A 23,003-nucleotide genomic window follows, 5' to 3' on the forward strand; every position below is an offset into this window, starting at 1 on the left:
ACTCTGGAGGGGGTGGGGCCTAAACAGGAAGGGGAGGGACTCCCCCATCCCCAGACCATGATTGGTCTGGGGATAGGGGAGCCCATATGCCCCCCCTTCCCACTAGGCACTCATGCCCTGGAAGAGGCTTGGCATGCTTCCTGGCCCCAGGGCAATCAGGAAACTTCATGCAGCTACCCCGCTCCCAGGACCTGATTGGCCTGGGGGTGGGGGAGTGTGCAAAGCCTCTTCCGCTCTCCCCCCAGTCCTGCAAGCAGCGTACGGCGCTTCAAAGTGTCACTGCGCTTCAAAGTGGGAGGAGGTATCGTGTGCTCTCCTGCCCCCTGCCCTAATTTGCCTGGGGGTGGGGGAGAAGCAGAGCCTCCGTGGGCCAGATCAGCGGGCTGGATCTGGCCTGCGGAGGCCTTTTTGCCCACCCCTGCCCACCAAGGTCATGGTGTCCAATATGCTAGTCCCATGTGGCTATTTGGCTGTTCGAGTGTGGCTAGTTCGCTTCAGAACTGGTTGGACACCACGGCTTTAAAGGATTATCAAGGCTGCCTTTGAGCGTCCCTAACAATGGGGAGAAGTAGCAATAGGATCCTGATGATATGTCATGTATCTGGAAGCCAGATGCAGGCATAATGTTGCTGAATGCATTTAAATATGAATTTGTTGTTACATGTGCTCTCCAGCCTCCTATCTTGAGTTACCTCACACTTTGCAATGAAACCAGACATCTCTCTTGCAAGGTATGATGTGGAAAAGGTACTCCTTCAGCCCTCATCTCCTCTACTACAGTCAAACAAGAGCAGCTAATGTTTGACACTAACTGGTTCATATGTTTGGTAAATATTAGCGGGCTGTATCCTGTGCTTGCTATGCTCGCCAACCCCCCTCTCTCTGGCCACTTTTGCAGCCACAGAACGTGAGAGCATGATGATGTCATTCTGTCATCCAGCAGGAAAAATGTTTTATTTAATTTATATATATATATATATATATATATATATATATATATATATATATATATATATATATATGTGTGGCGGGTGCTGCAGAACCTCCATGTGTAGGGCATTCCAGCTCTAGGCCTGTGTTGCCCAGGGTCCTCACCACTGGCCCCGTGCCCTTGCAGGCTGGGGCTCTATTACTGGCCCCCCAGCTTGGCCTCCCTCAGCCCTGCTGACAGTCCTCCTGCTCAGCCCACCACCGCCAGCTCCCTCACTCGCCCCCCCCCCGCCTACCTTCCCATGTCCCACTAGGTTGCCAGCCCCCCAAGTTCCACTCTGTTCTGGGGTCCCAGCTGGTTGTTGGTCACATGCAGGGTCCTGGCTGACAGTGCAGAATTCTCCCAGAAATATATTGGATACATAGAATACGTGTTTCATCAACTGAAATAATAATACATTCATTTGTTATTTAGCAGAATCAATCTGTCCCTATGAAGCCTCCTGAAGAGACCTATATGGAATTTCAATCTAAGGCAGTCGGATTCCTGCGAGATTTTAAAATTCACTTCATAAAAGTGAAGGATGCTATCTTTTCATAGTAGCATTTTAAAAAAATCAGTAGAGCCCTCTGATTTTAATGTATATTTGGAAGAAGTCCTTCATGATCATAGGTGTGCAGTTTGCTTAACATTCACACCCAGTGCAGACACTTAGCTGGAGTCAAATTTCATACAAGAAAGCATTTAATATTACAAGGAATAACTGAGTTGTTGAAAAACATGTAAGGGAGATAAAAGTCAAGTTTATATGTTTTCAAAGTTGTATAGCCTGGATACTTTTAATTGAGGAGGAGTGGTCACATTATGACCATTATAATAATTGTAACATTGAAAAAGAAGACGCATTAATATTTATCTACCTAAAAACAAGGAAGAGAAGAAAATATAAAGGAAACTTTGCAGAGAAGGAGCAAATGAAAAGCTCAGCTAAAACTAACAGATGAAGATGCACAAGCATTAACTAAAGAAGAGAAAGCCAGTAATTAAAATGGTAAAGGACAAAAGTCAAGGTGATAAAGAACTGTCAATGTACAGCATATATTTTGATGTAAAATATATTAAAACTGGAACTGCTAAAAATAGAAAACTCATTAGGACAGAAACAGATACAGCCACACTTGTGATACAAGTCTAAGCATATCTCTAATGGAAGAGGTGTCCTGAGTTGCAGTACAGTTCAAATATATACCTAGTATCAAGTATGGGTTCTCTTGGCCAGGCCTCCCCCAAAGTGGAGATCTACCTCAGCAACCTCACCAGGTCATATGGATAGCAACAAGGCTTATCTACCAATAAAATGGAGCTTGTCAGAGTCTAGCACTCAACATCATATATGGGCATCACACCGCAATCAGACCACACCCATGCCACTCCCAGAGCACAAACAATACCAAATATTGTAATAGGCAATAACATAAAACCCCCTGAGCCCTAAGCTTGGAGAAGGCTTCTGAATATTGGAAGATAGAATCTGCCTCTGGCTTAGGACTGATCACCCAAAGGCCACCTCCCACCCACCTAATCTAAAAAGGGGTATATACAAATCTCTAAAAAGGGGTATACACAAATTTTGAGCATGCTCTCTCCGATTCCTTGTATGTCTTTGTGCTGTTGTTGTTGCTGGGTTTGTAAGTATTTAATTTACCCTCACTGTTTTTAAGTGGTTGAAAAGAGACAGGTTAGAAAATATATTGCTCAGTTGTAACTTTTACCTTTGTGTTTAAAGAAACATTTTTTGAAATGTGTATATATTTGACTTATCTGTAACTTAGAGTTTTAAAAATTGTCCTGGTTCAATTGTTTGTGGCAAATATTGGGTAATTGCTCATTTTAAGTTGTTCAGTTTAATAAATCATTCTTTCTTGGTTAAAACTTGTTGTCTTGCCATCATTTGGTGTTTTCACTGGGTATTTGGCCTTAAGCCTCTGGGACTCCCGCCATTTTACCGAACCAAAAACCAACACTCAGGAAATTCAAAATTTGGTCACACTGTGACTCAGATCCAGTTGGGGGACGGGGACTTATAAACTGACTTGTCTCTTTTGATTGCTGCAAAATGGGAGCTTCTAGTATTAATCCCAAGAGATATGAACAGATTGTAAATAACATAAAATTAACTCTAAATTGCACACACAAAATTGGCAATAGTAAGAGTCTTACAGAGAAGGCACCGGCGTTATAAATTAATTTAGAGTTAAATTATGACCTTGACATACTGTTCCAAAGATTTATAAAGCATATACCGATGCACATGATCTGCATGAAAAATGCACTGATGAAATATTTGGAACAATCAGAGATAATTAAAAAGCAAACAATCAAATGGTTAGCAGTAGCAGGACCGATAAGGAGAAAGAAAAATGGTAGGATTAGAAAAATCACAAATAACCCATTCTTAGATATGCATACATTTCTCACTCTGATCACGACTGAAGACTTCCCAACAGCTTTAAATATGGGAGCATATGTGTAAAATATCTACCACAAGCACTTTTGCAAATATTTTTAATATGGACTCAAGGAAATATATGAGAGTTAATGTCCATGGAGGATTATGGATCAAATTCAGTCAGCTCACTTGATAAACAGTCATAATGAATTTTTTAAAAAATATGACAATTAACAAAAATAGCAACAAAACAAACTTCTAGCTCAGTGCCCTAATACCAGGCAAAGTAAATCCATAAAGTATTTGACACAGCATAGTCTAGATATGAAAATTTAGGGCAACATAATATTGCTAGTTATACGTTACATTCAGTGGCACTGGAATCAGAGGGCTCATGTTTCCTGGACGGATATCAGTGGAAGAGGGAATACAAGGAGTGAGGCTAGAAGTTAACTCAGACACACACACAGAGAGCTGTGCAAAGGGTTTGAAGAGTTCCACTTGAACTTAACCCGCTTTCAAGCTGCACTCTTTGCTAATGAAACTTGCTGGCAGCAGAGCTGTGCGTTCTCTGATGTGCAGCAGCTGGCAGTGAGAGTCATGGAACTCTGTGTAAAGCTCTGCAGAGCCCTAGATTTTGCAGACACAAACCTAGCCCAGTCATGGACCCGGCAGAAGGAGGAGTTTAGGCTGTACAGTATTCAGGTGGACAACGGCTGGGAAGCAATACTGTTATTTTACCTTATTGGGGGCAAATATTGGGAGGTTTGCACTGCTTTGAAGCTCACCACTGCTGGAAGCAGTGCTACCATCCCCAAAGCAGAACAAATCTGTGGAGCAACATGTTTTTCATTAGAGACCAATCTGAATGGGTGAGGATAGATCTCTACATTACTGTTTTTGACACACTGGCTGCTATAAACAATTTTTGACAGACTTACTGAGCATAGGCAACGGGTGCCTGTGGGGGAGGGGATACAAATAGGGAAGCATTCTGGGTGATTGCAGCTTGATAACAAGGCCTCTTGCAATGTGAGTCTAACATTGTCCAATAAAAGCATAATGCAGCCTGTAGAAAAATGTAACTTCATAGTAACTAACCTGAAAAATAGCAGATGGAACCAACTGTGTGGATGGTAAGACCATAGGCCCCTTTTTGGGAGCAAGCTGTGACTGGAAGTAGACCCCACAATGGAACCTTCAGGATTATCATAAATGAAAGTTGCAGTGGCACTATGTCTGAGGGCTTGGGTATCATAGTACCTGTACACCAGTACAGTCCAGACAGGCAGCATGGTGATGGTAAAGAACAGGAGTGGCCAACCTAAACCTGAGAAGGAGACAGAATTGACCAATGCACATTGCCAAAGAGCAACAGTTCTATGTCACCGGCCTGATCATCTCCCCACTATAACTCTCAGCACATCCTGCCCACTGGGAGCCCCACCGTTCAGTGCCTCCTTCTCCTTTTCCTCCTGTCCACTGGGATCAGCTCTTTCTCAGTGGGAGATACTGGAGGCGAGGAAGCATGGCTGTGACAGGCTCAGTGGAGAGGGTAGGAAGTGGCAGGATCCTAGGGGGAAAGGGTGAAGCGGGACAGTGCCTAGGGCAGAGCTAGGGGTTGAACAGTGAGCACCTCCAGCTCAGTGGAAAGTTGGTACCTGTAGCTCCAGCCCTGGATTTGGTACCTATGTAAGGAGCCCCATATTAATTTCTGAAGAGCCACGTGTGGCTCTGGAGCCACAGGTTGGCCACCCCTGGTAAAAGAAGCCATAAGGCAAATTATACATTTGTATAGACCCAGAGCCACTGAATTAGACATTAAAAAGATGCCACAAACTGCTGCCCACAATTGTTTACATTCTGCCTGAATTCTCCAAAGCCAGAATCTCAACTGTCTCTGATGTGAGCAATGGGTTTTGGCATATAAGCCTGGATAAATATCCCAGCTTGCTAACTACTTTGTCACAATAGTTGGTCACTGCAGATGTTGCCCATGATGATGGATGCAAGCCCAACACGTGAGATGTTCCAGAAAAGGCTTCAAGGTGCTGAAAGGACTTTCTGGAATGAAAATAACTGCAGACGCTATCCTCATTGTGTGGAAGTGAACAATGATACACAGGAAGCTGAATAAGACCACGACATACAAATACAAGCTTGTTTCCAGTGATGCAGAAACAAAAACATAAAGCTCCTTCCAGAAAAAAAATGTGACAAACAGGATAAGGTGACATTGGACATACACTCACAACAAAATGACTGAAAGCAGATGCCAACAAGATCAGGGCAGTCAGAGACATGCCAGCTCCAGTGGCTACGACACTTAATGGGAAAGATAACAACAATAGTTAGCATTTGACCCACTGATGCAAAGGATAATGGATGACCCTGTCCTGAAGAACTATCAACCAGGACATTCACTGACACTCCAGTAAAATGCACTGGAGAAAGGATTGGGATTGTTTCTTTTTGCAGGAGCAGCTGGCTACTTACCCAATGGAGACCTGTCAGACTGAATAGGGCTATGCCTGAACAGAAAAAGTGATTTTGACTCTGGTATTTGGAGTGGGACAACTCCATCAATACCTTATGGCTACACAGCAATAGTGCAATCGGAACACAAACACCTAGATACAATTATGTCAAAATGCCTTAGTGATCCAGCGAAATGGCTATGCATATTGATATGTGTCTAGTGCTACCAGGTTGAGATCAGGTGTTGTGTAGGATAATTACTGGGGTTTGCTGACATCCTGAGAAAGTCATGTTTATGCACATCAGAAAATTGGGGAAAAGGATAATCAGGACACTGAATCCACTTACATGCTGCACTATCTCCCAGTTTCATAAGTGAAGCTGTTGGAAATCAAAAAGGCTACAGAAAAGCACATACTTGGCAGATAATCAAGAAAGTGATACTAGCAGCATATACTAGCCAGGAAACAAAAAGCCAAATATCAGTAAGAGCAGAATCATATTTTCAAATTAAAGATGAGCTGATCCAGTAGGATGGAATGATATTTCCAGGACAAAGAGCTATTGTCCCTGCATCATTAAATAAGGTGGTAATGCAAAAATTAAATAAGGTGGTCAAACAAACGAACAAACAAAAATCAGTGTCTCACACCTGGGAGTTGACAAATGCCATAGGAGGCTTAAGAGCATGTTTACTGGTGGGGAATGCATACACAGCTCTGTTTTTGACACAAGGGTGTAGCACCTGTCAGTTGTATGATAACCACCAGGAAAAAGAGACACAGTTACTGCATGAGCTGCCCACCCAACAATGGGAAAAGTTGGGAGCACCATAGGCGTGCATATGGGGTATGCCAGGTGTGCCCAGGCACACCCTAATGTCTCAAAATAATTCTCAGTTTTTAAGTTTGTATTTTTTAAGTAAAGTTTAGTTCTTAATTTAAAAAAAACCGTTTAGTTAAGTTTTAGTTTATTTAGTTTGTTTGATTAATAAAAATAATGTCCTTTATGATTGAGTATTCAATAAATGTTCGCCTTTAAAATTTTTTTTTTTTTAATTCCCTGGGTACACATCCTAATGAAATGTGCTGTGCACACCTATGGGGAACACATTTATTTTCCTTCAAGGGAAAGCAATAATTAATTTACAGTGGTCTAATATTCAAATTTTTGGGGAGGTAGACTTGCCTGATGGAATAAGCAACAGCTAGAATCTTTCTTGTGGTTCAGAACTCTTGTGAGCATTTTTGGAAAAAAAGGAAGATGGCATTTTCAAGGGTGCCAAAAAAGTACGGTGCAGACACTGATGGGACAAAGGATGAAAATCCTGCTATTAGTGGGATGAGACCTGTTGCTGCCCAAAAAATGGAGATGCATACCAAGAGGATACTTCCAACTAGCAGAAAAAGCAGACACTAGAATATGACAGGTCAGCCAAGGACCTACTGGCCTATAGACACACAAGGAGTGAACTAAAAAGAGTCAGAAGAGGTGCAGTAGTATCCAGATAATATGAGATGACTATGCAAGAGGAATAAGTGATCTGGAGAACAGGAAGCACTTATGAGCTAGCAGACACAATATAGAGAGAGATCCTACAGAAATACTCATGCCATGGGGAAACAGAATCATCCAGAGACTGACTCTGCATGGAGAGAGGAGACTCCACAGACAGATAATTTGCTAGATTAAGAATCAGGTGATAAGAAAACAGAAATAGCCACTCCTTAGTTTGATCTTGTCAACAGGTGACCATATATCTCAAAGACTATGTAACCAGCTGAGTCTATGGTAAAGATGAGATGCCAACTCAGCTATTTGCTAACAACCTCCAGGAAAGTGACACTAGCATAACTGGGGATATGGGTAGCTAGGTGGAAGTAACTCAACCATTTTGACAGAGTGGTGCACAGATTGTAATTAAGTTGCATGTGTTCATCTTAGCCTGCATTCAGCTTCAGGTTTATAAACAAAACATATGAGTGACACCACAATAAATGACATCCAGGATATTGTGCTCTCAAACAGTTTCACAATATGTTCCTTAGATTTACCACATGACAACAAACAGTACATTTAAATGAGGTGACAAGATATGAAGGTGGAAAGAATTGTGGCAGGGTTGTTATTCCATATGTACAGTATTTGTGTCCAAATCTCAAAAGTTTTACCAGTTTAATCTTACAAAATCTCAGCTGCAATCCTGCAGTGCTCCAAAGAACATAAGTATACTATTTGTTCTCACCAAAGCCCTGATAATGTATTATGACATGGCCCCATACACCACTGGATCATCAACAATCTGTTGACTGGACCAACTGGAGGGTCCAATGTTCTTCCAAGCCAGCTGGCTCTGGATTTTTATCTCTGTGACTGTAGTACTCCCAGACTTCTTGTCTGACATCCTTTCTTAACACATGTAGTGCCACTGATCAGATGCCCAAAGTTAGCAACAGGCCTCACGAGACCCCAGTCACTTACTCCCCCACAGCAGCACGAGAACTATGGGCACTTCAGGTGTATAACCCATCAGGAATAATATGGTAAGCTATCAAGGAATAATGGGTGAACCAAGCCACTTTCTAATCACAGCCACCTTACTTGAGAACATTTGAGAGTTGCAGATCTTTAAAAATAACAGATAAACAGCCTCCCCTTCTTGTAAGTTGGAGGTTTGTCAGCATTTCAAGCTAGAATGACTCCTGCTTCAACTTCCTTGGAAGTCCTCCTTACCTGCAATGACAGGGGGCCCCCTGCTTTCAAGCAGTCTCTTTAATGTCATCCACTGAAATTCTCTACCCCCTCTACTCCAGTCATGCATGAACAACCCAAGGGACCTTATATAGAAAACAACCTGTCCATTGAAAGTCATTCAAAGTTCACATAACATGACCAGGAGTCCTGAATTGAGTACAGATTTATCCCACTCTATCACATCAGGAAGCCAGAGCTTCTTTTTTAGTTTGCTTGCTGGAGTTTAAATCTGTGGGACAAGGACCATATCATTTTCTCTCTTGGGATCTTATGCTCCTCTGAAAATCCTAACCTTATTGAACAGATCAAAGATTCTGGAGATAGTTCCCTCACTGCTGTTTCCCTACAGAAATCTACATGCTCTGTTGAGACAGATCAGTTCACCCCCAGTTTCTAGTGATATTCAATTAAAAAAACAGCAAAAAGGTTGTCTCCGTTTTTTCTCTCAGTAGTCAAGGAATAAGATATAGCTTGACTTTCTTAACCTATATTGTAAATAGTCTACTCTCCCTTATTGTTTTCTGCATGCTATTGAATACGTTGAAATAAATGTTCACCCTTCTGAACCTGGGGTTTTCAGATCAGTTTCTATTTGTGAGACATGCTGCTTCACTGTCTTAAGCTCTTCATCCATATTATTCACCTAAGACGTTATCTGGTTGAATTCTGTTTCTAGGGCAGTTAGTGATGTGGCAGACATATCATACTTTTCACTCAGTTCTCAGAACAAAGCAAATATATTTGGGTACAGTTTACATGATCAATTCCTGAATGACCAGAACAGTGTTCTTAAATTCAAATCCAATTGTTCATCAGATTCTGTTTTTCATTTCCTTTGTGCTATGTTAGGCGCAATAATCCTGAGAACAATAAATTACTACAGGCAGTCCCCGAGTTACGCGGATCCGACTTATGTCGGATCCACAGTTACGAACGGGGCTTTTCTCGCCCCGGAGGACGGAAGCGGCGGGACGCCCAGATGCGCCGCGGTCCGCCGCCTCCGTCCTCCAGGGTGAGAAAAGCTGTTCCCCGTCTCCCTGGTCTGCAGGGAGACGGGGAGCAAAGCCTTGGAGCACGCCTGCAGCGGGACAGCCCAGGCGCGCTTGAGCTGTCCCCCTGCGGGCGTGCTCCAAGGCTTTGCTCCCCGTCTCCCTGGTCTGCTGGGGGGGGGGGGTGCAGCTAGTGCCTCCCTCCCCCAGCAGACCAGGCTTTTCTTGCCTACCCCTGCGGTAGAGCAGCTGGGGGCTGCCGGGTTGGTCCCGCAACACTACTCCGGACCAACCCGGCAGCACCCCAGCTGCTCTGCCCCAGGCGTCCTGATTCAGCCGTTGCTGGTCAGTTTCAGCAGCGGCTGAATCAGGACGCCTGGGGCAGAGAAGCTGGGGTGCTGCTGGGTTGCTCCAGTAGAGCCAAGGAGCCGCGCTACTGGAGCAACCCAGCAGCGCCCCAGCTGCTCTGCCCCAGGCGTCCCCAAGTCAGCCGCTGCTGAAACTGACCAGCGGCTGACTACAGGAAGCCCCAGGAAGAGTTGCTCTGCCCCAGGCTTCCTGGAATCAGCCGCTGATCAGTTTCAGCAGCAGCTGACTTGGGGATGCCTGGGTTTCTTAAGTTGAATCTGTATGTAAATCAGAACTGGCGTCCAGATTCAGCCGCGGTTGAAACTGATCAGTTTCAGCAGCGGCTGACGCCAGTTCCGACTTACATACAGTTTCAACTTAAGAACAAACCTACAGTCCCTATCTTGTACGTAACCCGGGCACTGCCTGTATGTGAAAAGGAGCTAAAGGGTTAAACAGGTTAAATTCCACATTCATCTTGTTCATGATTTTTTATTGTAGCAGATAAACTATAGTATGTCTCTTCGATGTTGGTTTCAATTAAGATGATTTGGTAAATTAAAATAAAAGGGAATTATGCTATAATTATGAGTTGGTTCAGCTACTCAGTTTGAACTATTTATCTGATGAAATTCTGTTTTAATCTGCAAATTGTTTGTGAACAAACTAGGATTTTTTTACCTTTCAATTACATTATTGGACTATTGATCTCTACATTTATGTTATCTATTCACCACATTAACCAAATACAACAAACATTAATTGTGGTGTATACATGAAGTTTCAGATTCCCACAAGTGTCTGCATAACAATGCTTAGCACTGGACCAGAGAATATTTAAAGAAATCTGTCCCTTGGCTGTGCAAAGCAAGAATAATTCTGTTTCCTCAATAGCTATCAGTATTCATAGTCGGAGAAGAGAAGAAATGAGGTGAGGAAAGTGTGTGTCAAATTATCCTTTTTAGTCCAATGCTGGCACCAAGGTAACTTCTAAAATGGGCATCACCAGCACAATAAAACCAAAATGAACTGCTTCAGAGAAAATATCTTTTTTTCCCTCTTTCCTCAAAATGTGTTTTCTGTATGCAGTGTAGTTGTAGCTGTGTCAATCTCTCTCTGTTTTTGTGACAAATGAATACATAAGAGTTGAATTCACATACACGTTTGTATATATGTAAGAACAGAAAATGACTGCGCAAAATGGCCCTATTAAGCTATTCCCTTTTTTATACATTTTGCATTAGCAAACTGCAGTGAATTTCCTTAATATTTGTATTCTACTGTGAAAGAGGAAGCTTATATGCCTAACTTCAAATTGGGTCAGATCAGAACACATTGAAACTGATGCTAACAAGGAGTAAGCTTCCTAAGAAACAGGACATTCTGAGATCTTCCATACAGACCAACCGGGACCAATATGATCTAGTCCAATGTTTCTCAACCAATGGTATAAGTACCCTTACAGGTACCTGAGAGAAGTCGGGGGGGCGGGGGGGTACATCAACACAACTGAAATGTGGAGAAAGCTGAATTTTTGTTTAACTTTTACAGTGTTTTATTATTTTTGTACTTTTTACACCCCAAAATTTCATCACCTGCCCAGCTATGATTAAGTTGTTTAAACCAGTGTTTCCCAAACTGTGCTCCGCAGAGCCCCAGGGGCTCAGCAAGGTTGACAAACTGGAAACATCAATAGGTAAAACACATACAGTCAGTGGAGCGCTGGGGCGCCACATACATTTTTATGCATGTAAAGGGCTCTGGAGCCCAAAAAGTTTGAGAACTGCTGGTTTAAACAAATGTGTTGCAATGATAGAAAAAATATGGGTCTGAAAACTGTAGGTACTGGAGGTACTTTTTTTAAAAAAAAGGAGTACTGTAACAGGTTCAGTCCTGTCAGCAAGCGCCCTTAGCGGCTACAAGGGGGCTCACAACAATGACCTCGCCCACTTGGATAAGATACAGTCCAATTGGCTGTCAAGGTCCACGGTTCCCCCCTTGCCCGGGGTTCTTCCACGCTGCCACAGCCTAGCCTCCTGTTACAGGAACTAGCCTTGGTTCATTGAAAAGGTCCAGCTCCCACTCAGGTGCTGATGCTCCCAGCCAGACCAGAGTTCTGGCCAGGTTGAGCTCCAGGAAGGAACTAACTGACATTCATTCATCAGCTCCTTATATAACAGGCTGCTGAACACTGATTGGCTGAAGGGCCGGCAGCCCTTCTGTCCTGCTTGGAGGCCCTCTCCATTGTCCCCGCTGCCAGGGTGCTGAATGGCCTCCAGTGGAAGATGGGGCTCTGTCTGCCCCATCACAGATACTTTATAAAAAAAGGTTGAGAAATGCTGATCTAGTCTGACCTCCTACATAATATAGGCTGTAGATATTCATTCAGTGCCAAGATCTCATTCATCTTAGTGCCAATATCTGCTGTATGGTACTTCTATCTTTCCTGAATCCTGCTTGCTCATCTGCTAGATGTTCTTCTATCTGCAATCTTAGTCTCTCTGTCAGTATCATCAGCAGCATCTTGCCTAGACTGTGTGGGGATGATTAATCACCTGTGAAGCTGTGCTGCCTAGCACTTTAGAGGGAACACTGGTGCCTGGTCAGGCCCATTGCACCACGAACAGGGGGCTGTTGAAGCGGGCGATTAACTAGTTAAATGTATAGTTTAACCAGTTAACATATTAGTTTCCTAATTTGTACTACCACTACTACTGTATTTGTGATTAGTCATAAAAAATTGGCTTGGATCCAAAATGTGCTTTTCCTTGACCACTTGTACAAACAAAACTTAATTTGCATGCATGTTCATGAAAAGCTATTAATAAAGGCATGCAAATGGAAAGTTACCTTTTTTTCAAAATTTGACAAAATATTTAGGAATAACTATAATTCACACACTCCTTTGGCACTATGTATGCCCATAGACTGCAGTCACTTATTTTGAATAAATGCCAAATTTTATCTTTTAGAATTATAATGGAAAACACATTTTTGCTGCTGCTTCTTCTACAAAGACCCTCAACCCTCATTTATTTGGAATTTATCTCACATCCTTTTACCCCTAAGGTTATTATTTAAATATTCTTAAGGTACCAACTTCTGTGCCATGCACTTATATCAGAGGTTCCTAAAATTTAGAAGGTAATTGTGGCATGATGCATTGAAGAGCAAAGAATTACAGATGGCTGGCTGTCTAATACCTGAGGTTTGACCCCTATCATTCACCAAGAAAGAGATTAGAAGCAGAATAAGCTCTTTTAAAACTAGACGTGCCAAACACAAGCATGAATCTTTCTTGCCCTAATCTGTGTTCATGCATAATTTTGCCTAAAGAGGGGGAGGGACTATATTTAGAATTTCATGTTTCAGTTAAACATTGGAATAATAAGAATTTATGCCATGTATTAATGTTACATAGAACAATGGCAAGAAAAGAAGGGCTTGATTCAAAGCCTGTTGAGGTCAATAGACAGGACTCCTAATTAGCTAGGTGAGAATTTTGAGCATTTGACAGGAATCATTAAACTAAGTGATGCAGCTTTTTTTTCTTAACAGCTTTTTTTCTTATCATAGAAAACTATGTCAGTAATTCAGAAGCAAGGTCCACCTTTAATAACACAATGAACTCACCATGTAGTTTGATCGTTTTACGTTTTCAGTTCTATCGGCTTGTTTAAAAAGTAAAAATAAAAAAATCACCAAAAATTAATGAAACAACCGAAGAGAGTTATTGTGAGCCATGCCTTCACCACTTATGATTAGATTGCTGAGATATTCTGTACATGGTAAGAATGTAAGAACGGCTATTTCAGGTCAGACCAAGGATTTATCTAGCCAAGTATCCTTCCTTCCACTAGAGGCCAGATGAGATTATTCAGACAGAATTAAAAGAATAGTGCAATTTATCAAGTGATCTATTCCCTGTCATCCATGCCCCACTTATAGCAATCAGAAGTTTAGAGACACCCAAAGTATTGGGATGTGTTACTGATTATCTTGGTTAATAGCCATTGATGGTGCTTGACTGGCATAGCCCTTGCGTACAGGGGAGTTTAAGGACTTCAGTTAGGCTTAGATGTTCATGAACATGCAAAGTGGTAAAAACCCTTAAGATCCTTCCCTGCTCTCCACTACATACTCACATGGCAGAAGGGCACTTTGTAGACCATTAACCTTTCAACACTAGCCACGCTTGCCTGTGGACAAACACTCTATATAGTCTATGCCATAATAATTTATCAACAAAGCACCCAGAGATTGATAACAAAAATGTAATGGGACTTACTTTAAAATTCCACTCTCTCATTTATGTCAATCACAAGAATCATTCTATTTCCTTTAGTATGCTTCTTCTTCCCCAGGTGGCTACTACTAAGCATGTTTTCTTCTCCGGAACTCTACGTGTCACCATATAGGTAGGGGTCATTAGAAACTTTGCATTTTTTGACAGAAGACCTTAGCCTTACATTCCTTCTTTTTTCAAACTGAAGTGGAGAGAACTACCACTACTGCTCCTTACTATTTCAGTAGTGTATTTGTGGTTTTGTTTTCTCTATCAGGTAAAAAATGTGTTTTTTTCTAGATCGGTCACTAATGTACGTGTAACAGGGTCAGCACACCTCATGTAAGTGTTCCAGTTTGGTCGAGTGTGGGTTCCTATACTGTCTCAGTTTTTAAAAAGCCTTGTGGCTACTTAGCCCTCCAGCCTAGTCCACAGCCTTTCTGCGGTATACCTCTAAAGGAGGCCCATCCTGGCACCCTCTGTACGGTGTCTCTCTGAATCCAGTCTCTCAGTCTGTTTTCTCACTCAGTAAGGGTATGTCTACACTACCCCGCTAGTTCGAACTAGCGGGGTAATGTAGGCATACCGCACTTGCAAATGAAGCCCGGGATTTGAATTTCCCGGGCTTCATTTGCATAAGCGGGGAGCCGCCATTTTTAAAACCCCGCTGGTTCGAACCCCGTGCAGCGCGGCTACACGGGGCTCGAATTAGGTAGTTCGGACTAGGATTCCTATTCCGAAGTACCGGTACACCTCGAGGTGTACCGGTAGTTCGGAATAGGAATCCTAGTCCGAACTACCTAGTTCGAGCCCCGTGTAGCCGCGCTGCACAGGGTTCGAACCAGCGGGGTTTTAAAAATGGCGGCTCCCCGCTTATGCAAATGAAGCCTGGGAAATTCAAATCCCGGGCTTCATTTGCAAGTGCGGTATGCCTACATTACCCTCCTAGTTCAAACTAGTGGGGTAGTGTAGACATACCCTAAGAGAGTGGTACCTTCAGGGCTTCTCCTCTTGGAGACAGTGTTCTAACAGCTCCCTCTTCTGAGCTGTGTTAGACCACTCCTAAGACCTTCTTTTTTTCAGGTCGGGCCTACAACTGAGTTGCCTATAGTCCTGCAGCTCCTTTTGTAGTCCCTCCTAGCTCCTGATTTGCTGGTTCCTCCACAGCCACTCTAGCATCCTGGAGGACTTCTCTATAGCCTTTTTGGCCTTAGGGCCTAGCTCCTTTGCAGTATGATAGTTTACTGAAAAATGCTGGATGAGACAAGGTGTCTGTAGTTTTTACTGCAAGGTAGCTAGGTGATATGCTGATACTATGTCCCATGCCAATAGCTGATCTTGTCTGCACTTACCTCTTCATAAAACTGTAGTGTCTTTTCTTGACTGGGTTTTTACAGCAGGATAAACCTGGTAAAAAAACCAACCTTTTTTTTTTTTTGGTGGGAAAGGCATAAACTACTATTCTCCCAGTTATTAGTCCTTCTTATAGCTTCCCGGTAGCACTAAGTGTTCCTCAGAGTCAGTTTCTTCCTGCATGTCTCAGGTAGGCAGAGATAATAAATAAAGACAATGCTAAAACCTTTTGAGTTTGACATAATATTTTATTTCAAAATGAAGCCTGGCCAACAAGCCCCCAATTGGGGCCAAATCCCCATCTTACTGCAGCATCATAACACTCCTGTACCATCTGACCCCAAATCTGAGCCTATCATACACTGAAACCCCCTGTCCTGAGCCTCTTACATCTCCAAACTCCTGCATTCCCACATCCTCAGTCTTCTGCCACAACATTCCTGCACCATCCACACATCACAAATCTGTGTCCTGTGCCCATCATACTCACAACCTTCTTGCCCTGAGTCCCTCACATATCCAGCACAAACTCCTGCACCCTCACATCCACGAGCCCATGGCTTGCTCAGCACCCCAACCTTCCACCTGAGCCAATACTCCCCAGCCTGTAGTCCCCTCCCCAAGCCAACATCCCCTTCTCCTGCATCCAAATTCCCTCCCAGAGCTTGTACTTCTCACCCCTTCCCACACCCAAATCCCTCATTCCCATCCCAGAGCCTGCACCTCCTGTCTCAACCTAGTGAGAGTGTATAAGGGCTGGGGATAGCAAGTGATGGAGAAGAGGGGAACAGAGAAGATGAGGCCTCAAGGAAGGGATGGGGGATCCTGGGGAAGGAATGTGATTTTCATGCATTGGCGGGTCCCTCTCCCTCCCCTCCCTCTTTTTTTTTTTTTTTTTTTTTTTGCTTGACAAACCTAGGGGTTCCTTGGCCAAATGAAATTGGGAAACAATAAATTGGGAAACAACCCCTACTAGAAGGGAGGGAGGGAGGGAGGGAGGGAGGGAGGGGAGAGAGAGAGAGAGAGAGAGAGAGAAAGAAAGAAAGAAAGAAAGAAAGAAAGAAAGAAAGAAAGAAAGAAAGAAAGAAAGAAAGAAAGAAAGAAAGAAAGAAAGAAAGAAAGAAAGAAAGAACATGTAAGCCACACAAACATATTATTCATTGACAGACTTAGCATGTTTGGCAAGCCCAAGAACCAATCACTCAAAGCCAGAGACTAGAAAGATCTGCTCCAACACAGATAACTGTGACTTAGATTAAAACAACAAATCAAACCATGAAAATATAAAGGTACTCACATTTTGAAATAAATGAAAAAAATTAGCTGTGACCAAACCCTTTGAAAAATGGTAATAAAAACTTCAGTCTCATATATTTTCAAAATACGTATGAATATAATGATTAAAAAACACAAAGAAAAAACAAACCCATTCTTTCACTCTGTTCTAGCCTCTTTTCATCACTCTGGCACCAGATTAGGGCAGAAAGTTGGTGGGACCCAGTAACTAATTTCTGGCTCTGTGCCAGTTTAGGGAGATGCCAAGGTGGGGGAAGAGGTCTAAAGATACAGTGTTCTCTGATGATCATCAGTTCTTATAATGGCCCTTGCGGTCCATTACAGTTGCTGCAGTTTGAAGATTAGAGGTAGGGCCAGCCCACAATATTTTGGCACCTGAGGCAGGGAGCCCTATGCCCCCTCGCTTGGGCCAAAACTTTGAAAGGTCTCAAATCTACCTTCTTCCTATTCCTCTCATGGTACTGCAGAGAGAATACATATGCACCAGCAGCAGACACAATTTTCTACACTCTGTGTCCTAGTGGTGCCCCTCCTCCCCACAGTCTTGCACCTGAGGTGGCCATCTCAGCTCGCCTCATGGTAAGGCCAGCCCTGATTAGAGGCTGCTCTAAACTATATTGAGTAAGCAACAGAGCAAAATTGACTCCAGGGAAAGTGGTTTAGCCTGACATTTGTAGCCAAATTCAATCTGTTTAGGAAAATGATAAAATTTAACTACTTATTATGACTATATTAGATGACAAAACTACAACAAAATTATTAATTTATGCTCAAATCTGTTCACATTCATGTCAATGGGCCTAGTTCTGCTCTCACTCTGGTATGAGTGAGCACAGTGATGTTACATTAGTGAGAAAGCTCTGAAAGGGAAAGGAAAATTATACTCATTGTGGCTTGTTAGCTCACATTTATCTCAGCTAAATAAGTAATTTTAATTTTTCTATCAGTTTTAAAGGTGTAATCATATTATCATACATGGATAGTTTCTCAATATCCTCCCAACAGTTCCAAAAATGCTTTGGATAATGTATAAGAAATGCAGCTCTTTTGTTTCTGGGTTTTAGCTAACAGTTCTTTTACAAACTGTTAGAAAATGTAGTGAACCTTTGCTCCACTATTCACAGAGTATCTTAAGAAAAAACAGCATTTTAAATTGAACCATTAATAGTGAAATTATTCCTTGTCTCACATTGTGCCAAGTCAGTCTGTTTCATTCAATTCTTGTCAGAGTAATAGCGAAGATAAAATACAAATACAGGCAGTCCCCGGGTTACATGGATCTGACTTACATCGGATCCCTACTTACAAACGGGGTGAGGCAACCCCGCACTAGTTGCTTCCCCCCAGCAGACCAGGGAGATGCAAAGCTAGGCCCCCCCCTCCCCCCAGCAGACCAGGGAGACGCGGAGCGGCTTTTCTCAGCAGACACCTCAGCTTGAGAATAAAAGACTGAGGGAAGTGAGGTGTGGGAGAATAAAACTGAGCTCTGGAGAAATGTTTGGCTAGAGTTTCCCCTACAATATGTACCAGTTCCGACTTACATACAAATTCAACTTAAGAACAAACCTACAGTCCCTATCTTGTACGTAACCCGGAGACTGCCTGTACTTTGTTAGCTTATTTATATATATTTAATTTAAATCAAACATTAAACACATAATTTTGCACTAAGTATTACCAGTGATTCAGTAGTTTATGAAGAATTTGTTGGATGAAAACAAAGACTAACACAGTAAAAAGCAAAACTATTTTTCACCACTTAGCAAATATATATATTTCTGTTGTAAAGTACTTTAATGTATCATGTAATATAGACTAGATGTGATTAATAGTTATCTAGATACCTTAATAGAGGATTTTACAGTTTAGCCTTAAATAATAGGCTGCATGCAGGTATTGATTACATAGGACAAACCAGTTTAAAAAAGAAGATACATTTTCTTACAAAAGCACTAATGTAATTCCTATTAATGTTATGAAGCTTGTATTTCTTTTATTTTTTACAAATAGGATTCACTTTGAGCACTTCACTGTTTTTCTTGATGGCTATTTTCTTATAGAGTGAGAGATCAATATAAAATTAAAGAGACAAATCTTGCTAGTTTTATGCCTATATGTAAGAAGTAATCCTAGATAACTAGATAAGCATTCCCATGGATACTTACTTTTATATTTTTATGCCTCATTTGTTCCTCTTGAGGGGTTTTTTCCCCTGACAGCTAATGTGTAGCTAGAAAAATATTTTATTGATGTAACACATTTTCATTTAAAATTGATGTATAGAGTTTAATATTGTTCACATGATCCAAATAAATCAAACTAGTTCCAATTAAGCATGTATTTTTGACATACGCCGATTTAATTTGGCACACGTTTATGTATAGAATTCTGAGTTATTATGGATATTTTTCAAAATATAACAAACATTTCTCTGGCAGTAGCAAAGGAAATAAAAAAGGTCCCATGAGTACTTTATCGTGCTGCTTGACAAATGTATGTTTTGCTTAGATTTATAGTAAAAACAGAGGTTGCAGAATTTTCTCATGTATTAAATAAAAAAGCAAAGGAAATGTAACAGCATATTAACAGAAGAGACAGAATTAAAAGAAGTTGTTAAATTCAACCATTTTTATGAATCTTTAAGTAGTGTACCTTCATTCTTTTGCTACATGACTGTAAGATTAACTTTTACTGGTCAGGTGCTTGAGAGAAAAATCAAACGTATTAAAGCATACAGACTAAATTTGAATGGATCTCATTAACTGTGCCTATAATACCCAGAAGTGTGTAATCCTGACATGCAAAAAGGGCAGGTAAATAAGCAAATACAAATTATGTACAATGCAATTATTTTAAATTAATTTTGTGAGAGCAAACAGAACTAGCAAAAATGTTGCAAGTCTTGTTGAGGAAACTTATTAAAAACATGACACTAAAAACATCATATATCTTATTACTAGACTTTATACAAAGACTACATCAAAATATATTTTGTGTGGCACATGTACAAAGCAGAAGAAAAATGAAAAAAAATCATAAGCCAAGAAAGTTTTGAAATGGTCTGATTTCTAGAATGTACTAACTGCTTTGGGAGTTGAAGACACTCAACAAATTGGAAAGCCCTAAATTAGCAGAGAAGTTTCCAAACTAAAGCTAACTGTTCTCCCTCTCAGACTGAGTCCAGTCTGCATGCTGGTCAACGCATGGAAGGTCTGCCACAGGATGGGTGCAGTGGAGCAGGTTGGCCACAATCCTCACTCCATTGGGGAGGGCCAGAATCAGACAGCACAGATTACAAAGATGTGAAGGGGGCAGCAGTAAAATTCAGATTCCACTGAAGATAGTAGCGAAAGTCCTAAAGACTTCAGCAGAATCAGGATCTCATCTAGGAAATGCATTAATCAGGATAGTTCCTGGGCAGCCCTTACCCGTAGGGCATCTGTTATCTCTGAACTCACCTGCCCTCCCCTGCTGAGAGGGTAACAAACATAATGTTTCCAATCTCCTCCAAGGCTGATATTTTCCTTTAGTATGACTGCCCCAGTGAATGCAGAAAAATGCAAATTTCACTCTCTGGGTTTAATGAAGTCCATTATGCCTAAATATTGGAACAGGTAACCATGATCTAGAACAAACTGTGAAACTGAATTTGGGAGAGAGCCTGGAAGATTTTTTTACAAAAGGACCCATGGGTCATTGACCTCATACTGTCCTCAAGAACTAAAACCACTTACCTCTTCTAGGACATCAGCAAGCTTACTGAGTATCTCTTCAGGAAGGCTCTGGAATGTTGGAACACTGTAATATGAAATGGAAAAGAACCATATTAAGTAACAAAGTTAACTATGTCATAAAGTAAGTTAATCATGAGAGCCACGCAAAAACTTTATTATTTATAATCAATATAGACTCAATCTTATACTGTAGTTCAAGACCAGAATACCAATATTATCTTAACAGACAATTCTTCAGGACTGATCATCATAAAAACAGCACACAGAGTGAATCCTTATTTCTCTGTATCTCCTTGGATACAATTTACATAGTCATTGGTTACAGGACAGTGAGCTACATGGAATAAACATTTTGCAGGTAACCTTGTGTGTATAAGATGAAATGTGTGAATATCTTCTAGAAAGCTCATATTGGGAAGCAGATAAACTAAATCAAGCTACAAAGTCTTCTAAGTAGCTTATTTTGTTTATGGCCCCCATCTCACTTTCATTTAAGTGCAGCTCTTACATGCATTTGAGCTACAACACCTGGGACAAGATTTTCAAACACTGGAACTTGATATCAATAACATAATTAGGTTGATTTTCAAAACTGCCAATTTCTCAGCAGCTCTCAATTCACTTCAGTGAGAGCTACTAAATGCTCCAAACTTGAAAATTCACCCATTTATTTAGGAACCAAAATGATTTAGGAGTCTAAAGTTAGTATCTTATTTATGATGCCAGCTACATGTTTTGTTAGTTTCTAAGATGCTGCCAGTAAAAACATTAAAAAGATGGCACATACTCACTACCATTTGTAATTCTAGGTCATGACCTGCTCTGTATCCATCACATTACTTTTCCTTCTTGTGAAGCATGTTCATTTCAGTGAACACAGAGATGGGATTGGGTTTCTAATGATCTTTTAAACCATATGAAATAGTTTTCAGATGATTTTTAAAAATTACTACAATTTAAAAAGCCCAGCACTTTGTTAACTTTGATTATAGGATTTTCCCATGCTATATGATATTTAAAAATTAACACAGTTGTAAAGTTTCTTTGATAAATATATTATCCTTTAAATTACAGGCCAATTTAAAACATTTTTATAATCATACTAAAAGACATTTTAGAAAACTATGTTCTGTTTATTTTAACAATACAGTATTTGTATTAGTGTGGTCTAGTAGAATTTATTATAGGACTGGAATGGACTTCTAGAGGCCATCAAGTTCACTCCCCTGCACTCATGGCCGAACAAAGCACTATCTAGACCAGAGGTGACTGATGAGAAGGGTTCTATAATTGGGGGTTTAGACTTTAAGTTACAGAAACAGAATCCATCCACAGTGTGGATGACACCAGAAGGCCCTTTGCACCGCATAAATTGTCCACAAGATCTGTGCTGGGGGGTAGCTGGCAAGTCATTCTCACGTGGGTATCACACACCTACACGAGGCACAGATCCTTTTCAGGAAGCATCATGGAGTCGAGTGTGGAAAGCTAGAGATGGTCCATGGAGGGACCAAAGATCCAAAGTCCTAGTCCCCAGTGAAACTTGCTTTGAGGACCATGGCCAGAGATTGCAGCCCACAACTGAATAGGGTTAAAAAGGCATGGCTGAAGTCCTGGACTCTGGACCTAAATTGGATTTTACCTCCCTAGCTGTTGAATATTCCATCCATATAAAGTCTGCTTCTAGGCAGGTGGCATGAATCTGTCCTGAGAGGTGCTGACTGTTCTCATCATACATGAAAGTAGTTAAAGGTACCAGACAGAACATAAGAACGGGGTCAGACCAAAGGTCCATTTAGCCCAGTATCCTGTCTGCCAACAGTGGCCAATACCAAATGCCCCAGAGGGAATGATCACAACAGGTAATCCTCACATGATCTCTCCCGTCACCCACTTCCAAAGAAACAGAGGCTAGGGATACTATTCCAACGCATCCTGGCTAATAGCCACTGATGGTCTATTGAATTGGCTTCTATGAATCCTTAGTTCTGCAAAGAAGAGAAGCACCTGTAATTCCCATTCCTGTTTATGGACACTGTAGCTGCTAAATACGCCTTGGATAAATCTACAAATTAACACTATTTATAGTAGTTTATAATATGCGCTATTGCAAATAGTAACAGTATCTCATTTTGGCCAAATCTCTCTTTCATGTGAAACTCTCAATGAACATTTGTTTAGCAGGATTTCTTAGATTTGCCAACCTTTGGGACGAATTCCTGGAGGTTTCATCACATGGCATTATCTTTAACTCAGGATTAATGTGTAATTTCTGGAGACTCCAGGAAAACTCTGGAGACTCCAGGAGAATCCTTGAGAGTTGGCAAGCCTAGGATTTATCCCTTTATGAGCTTAAAATGTATTTGTTTTACAATAGTAAGTTCTT

At 41.4% G+C, this 23,003-nt stretch overlaps 1 protein-coding gene across 2 annotated transcripts in view; it reads right to left on the bottom strand.

The window, feature by feature from the left end:
* The window catches only part of PRKG1 (protein kinase cGMP-dependent 1), a 935,506-nt gene that overhangs the window by 258,456 nt on the left and 654,047 nt on the right, over positions 1 to 23,003 (bottom strand). For both annotated transcript variants that reach the window (XM_075935047.2, XM_075935046.2), the window contains exon 5: positions 20,618 to 20,681. In XM_075935047.2, the coding sequence (XP_075791162.1) occupies positions 20,618 to 20,681 (64 nt within the window). The remainder of the gene's footprint in view (positions 1 to 20,617; positions 20,682 to 23,003) is intronic.

This window comes from Pelodiscus sinensis, chromosome 8 (genome assembly GCF_052426305.1).
Source record: "Pelodiscus sinensis isolate ZL-2025 chromosome 8, ASM5242630v1, whole genome shotgun sequence".
Lineage (NCBI taxonomy): Eukaryota > Metazoa > Chordata > Testudines > Trionychidae > Pelodiscus > Pelodiscus sinensis.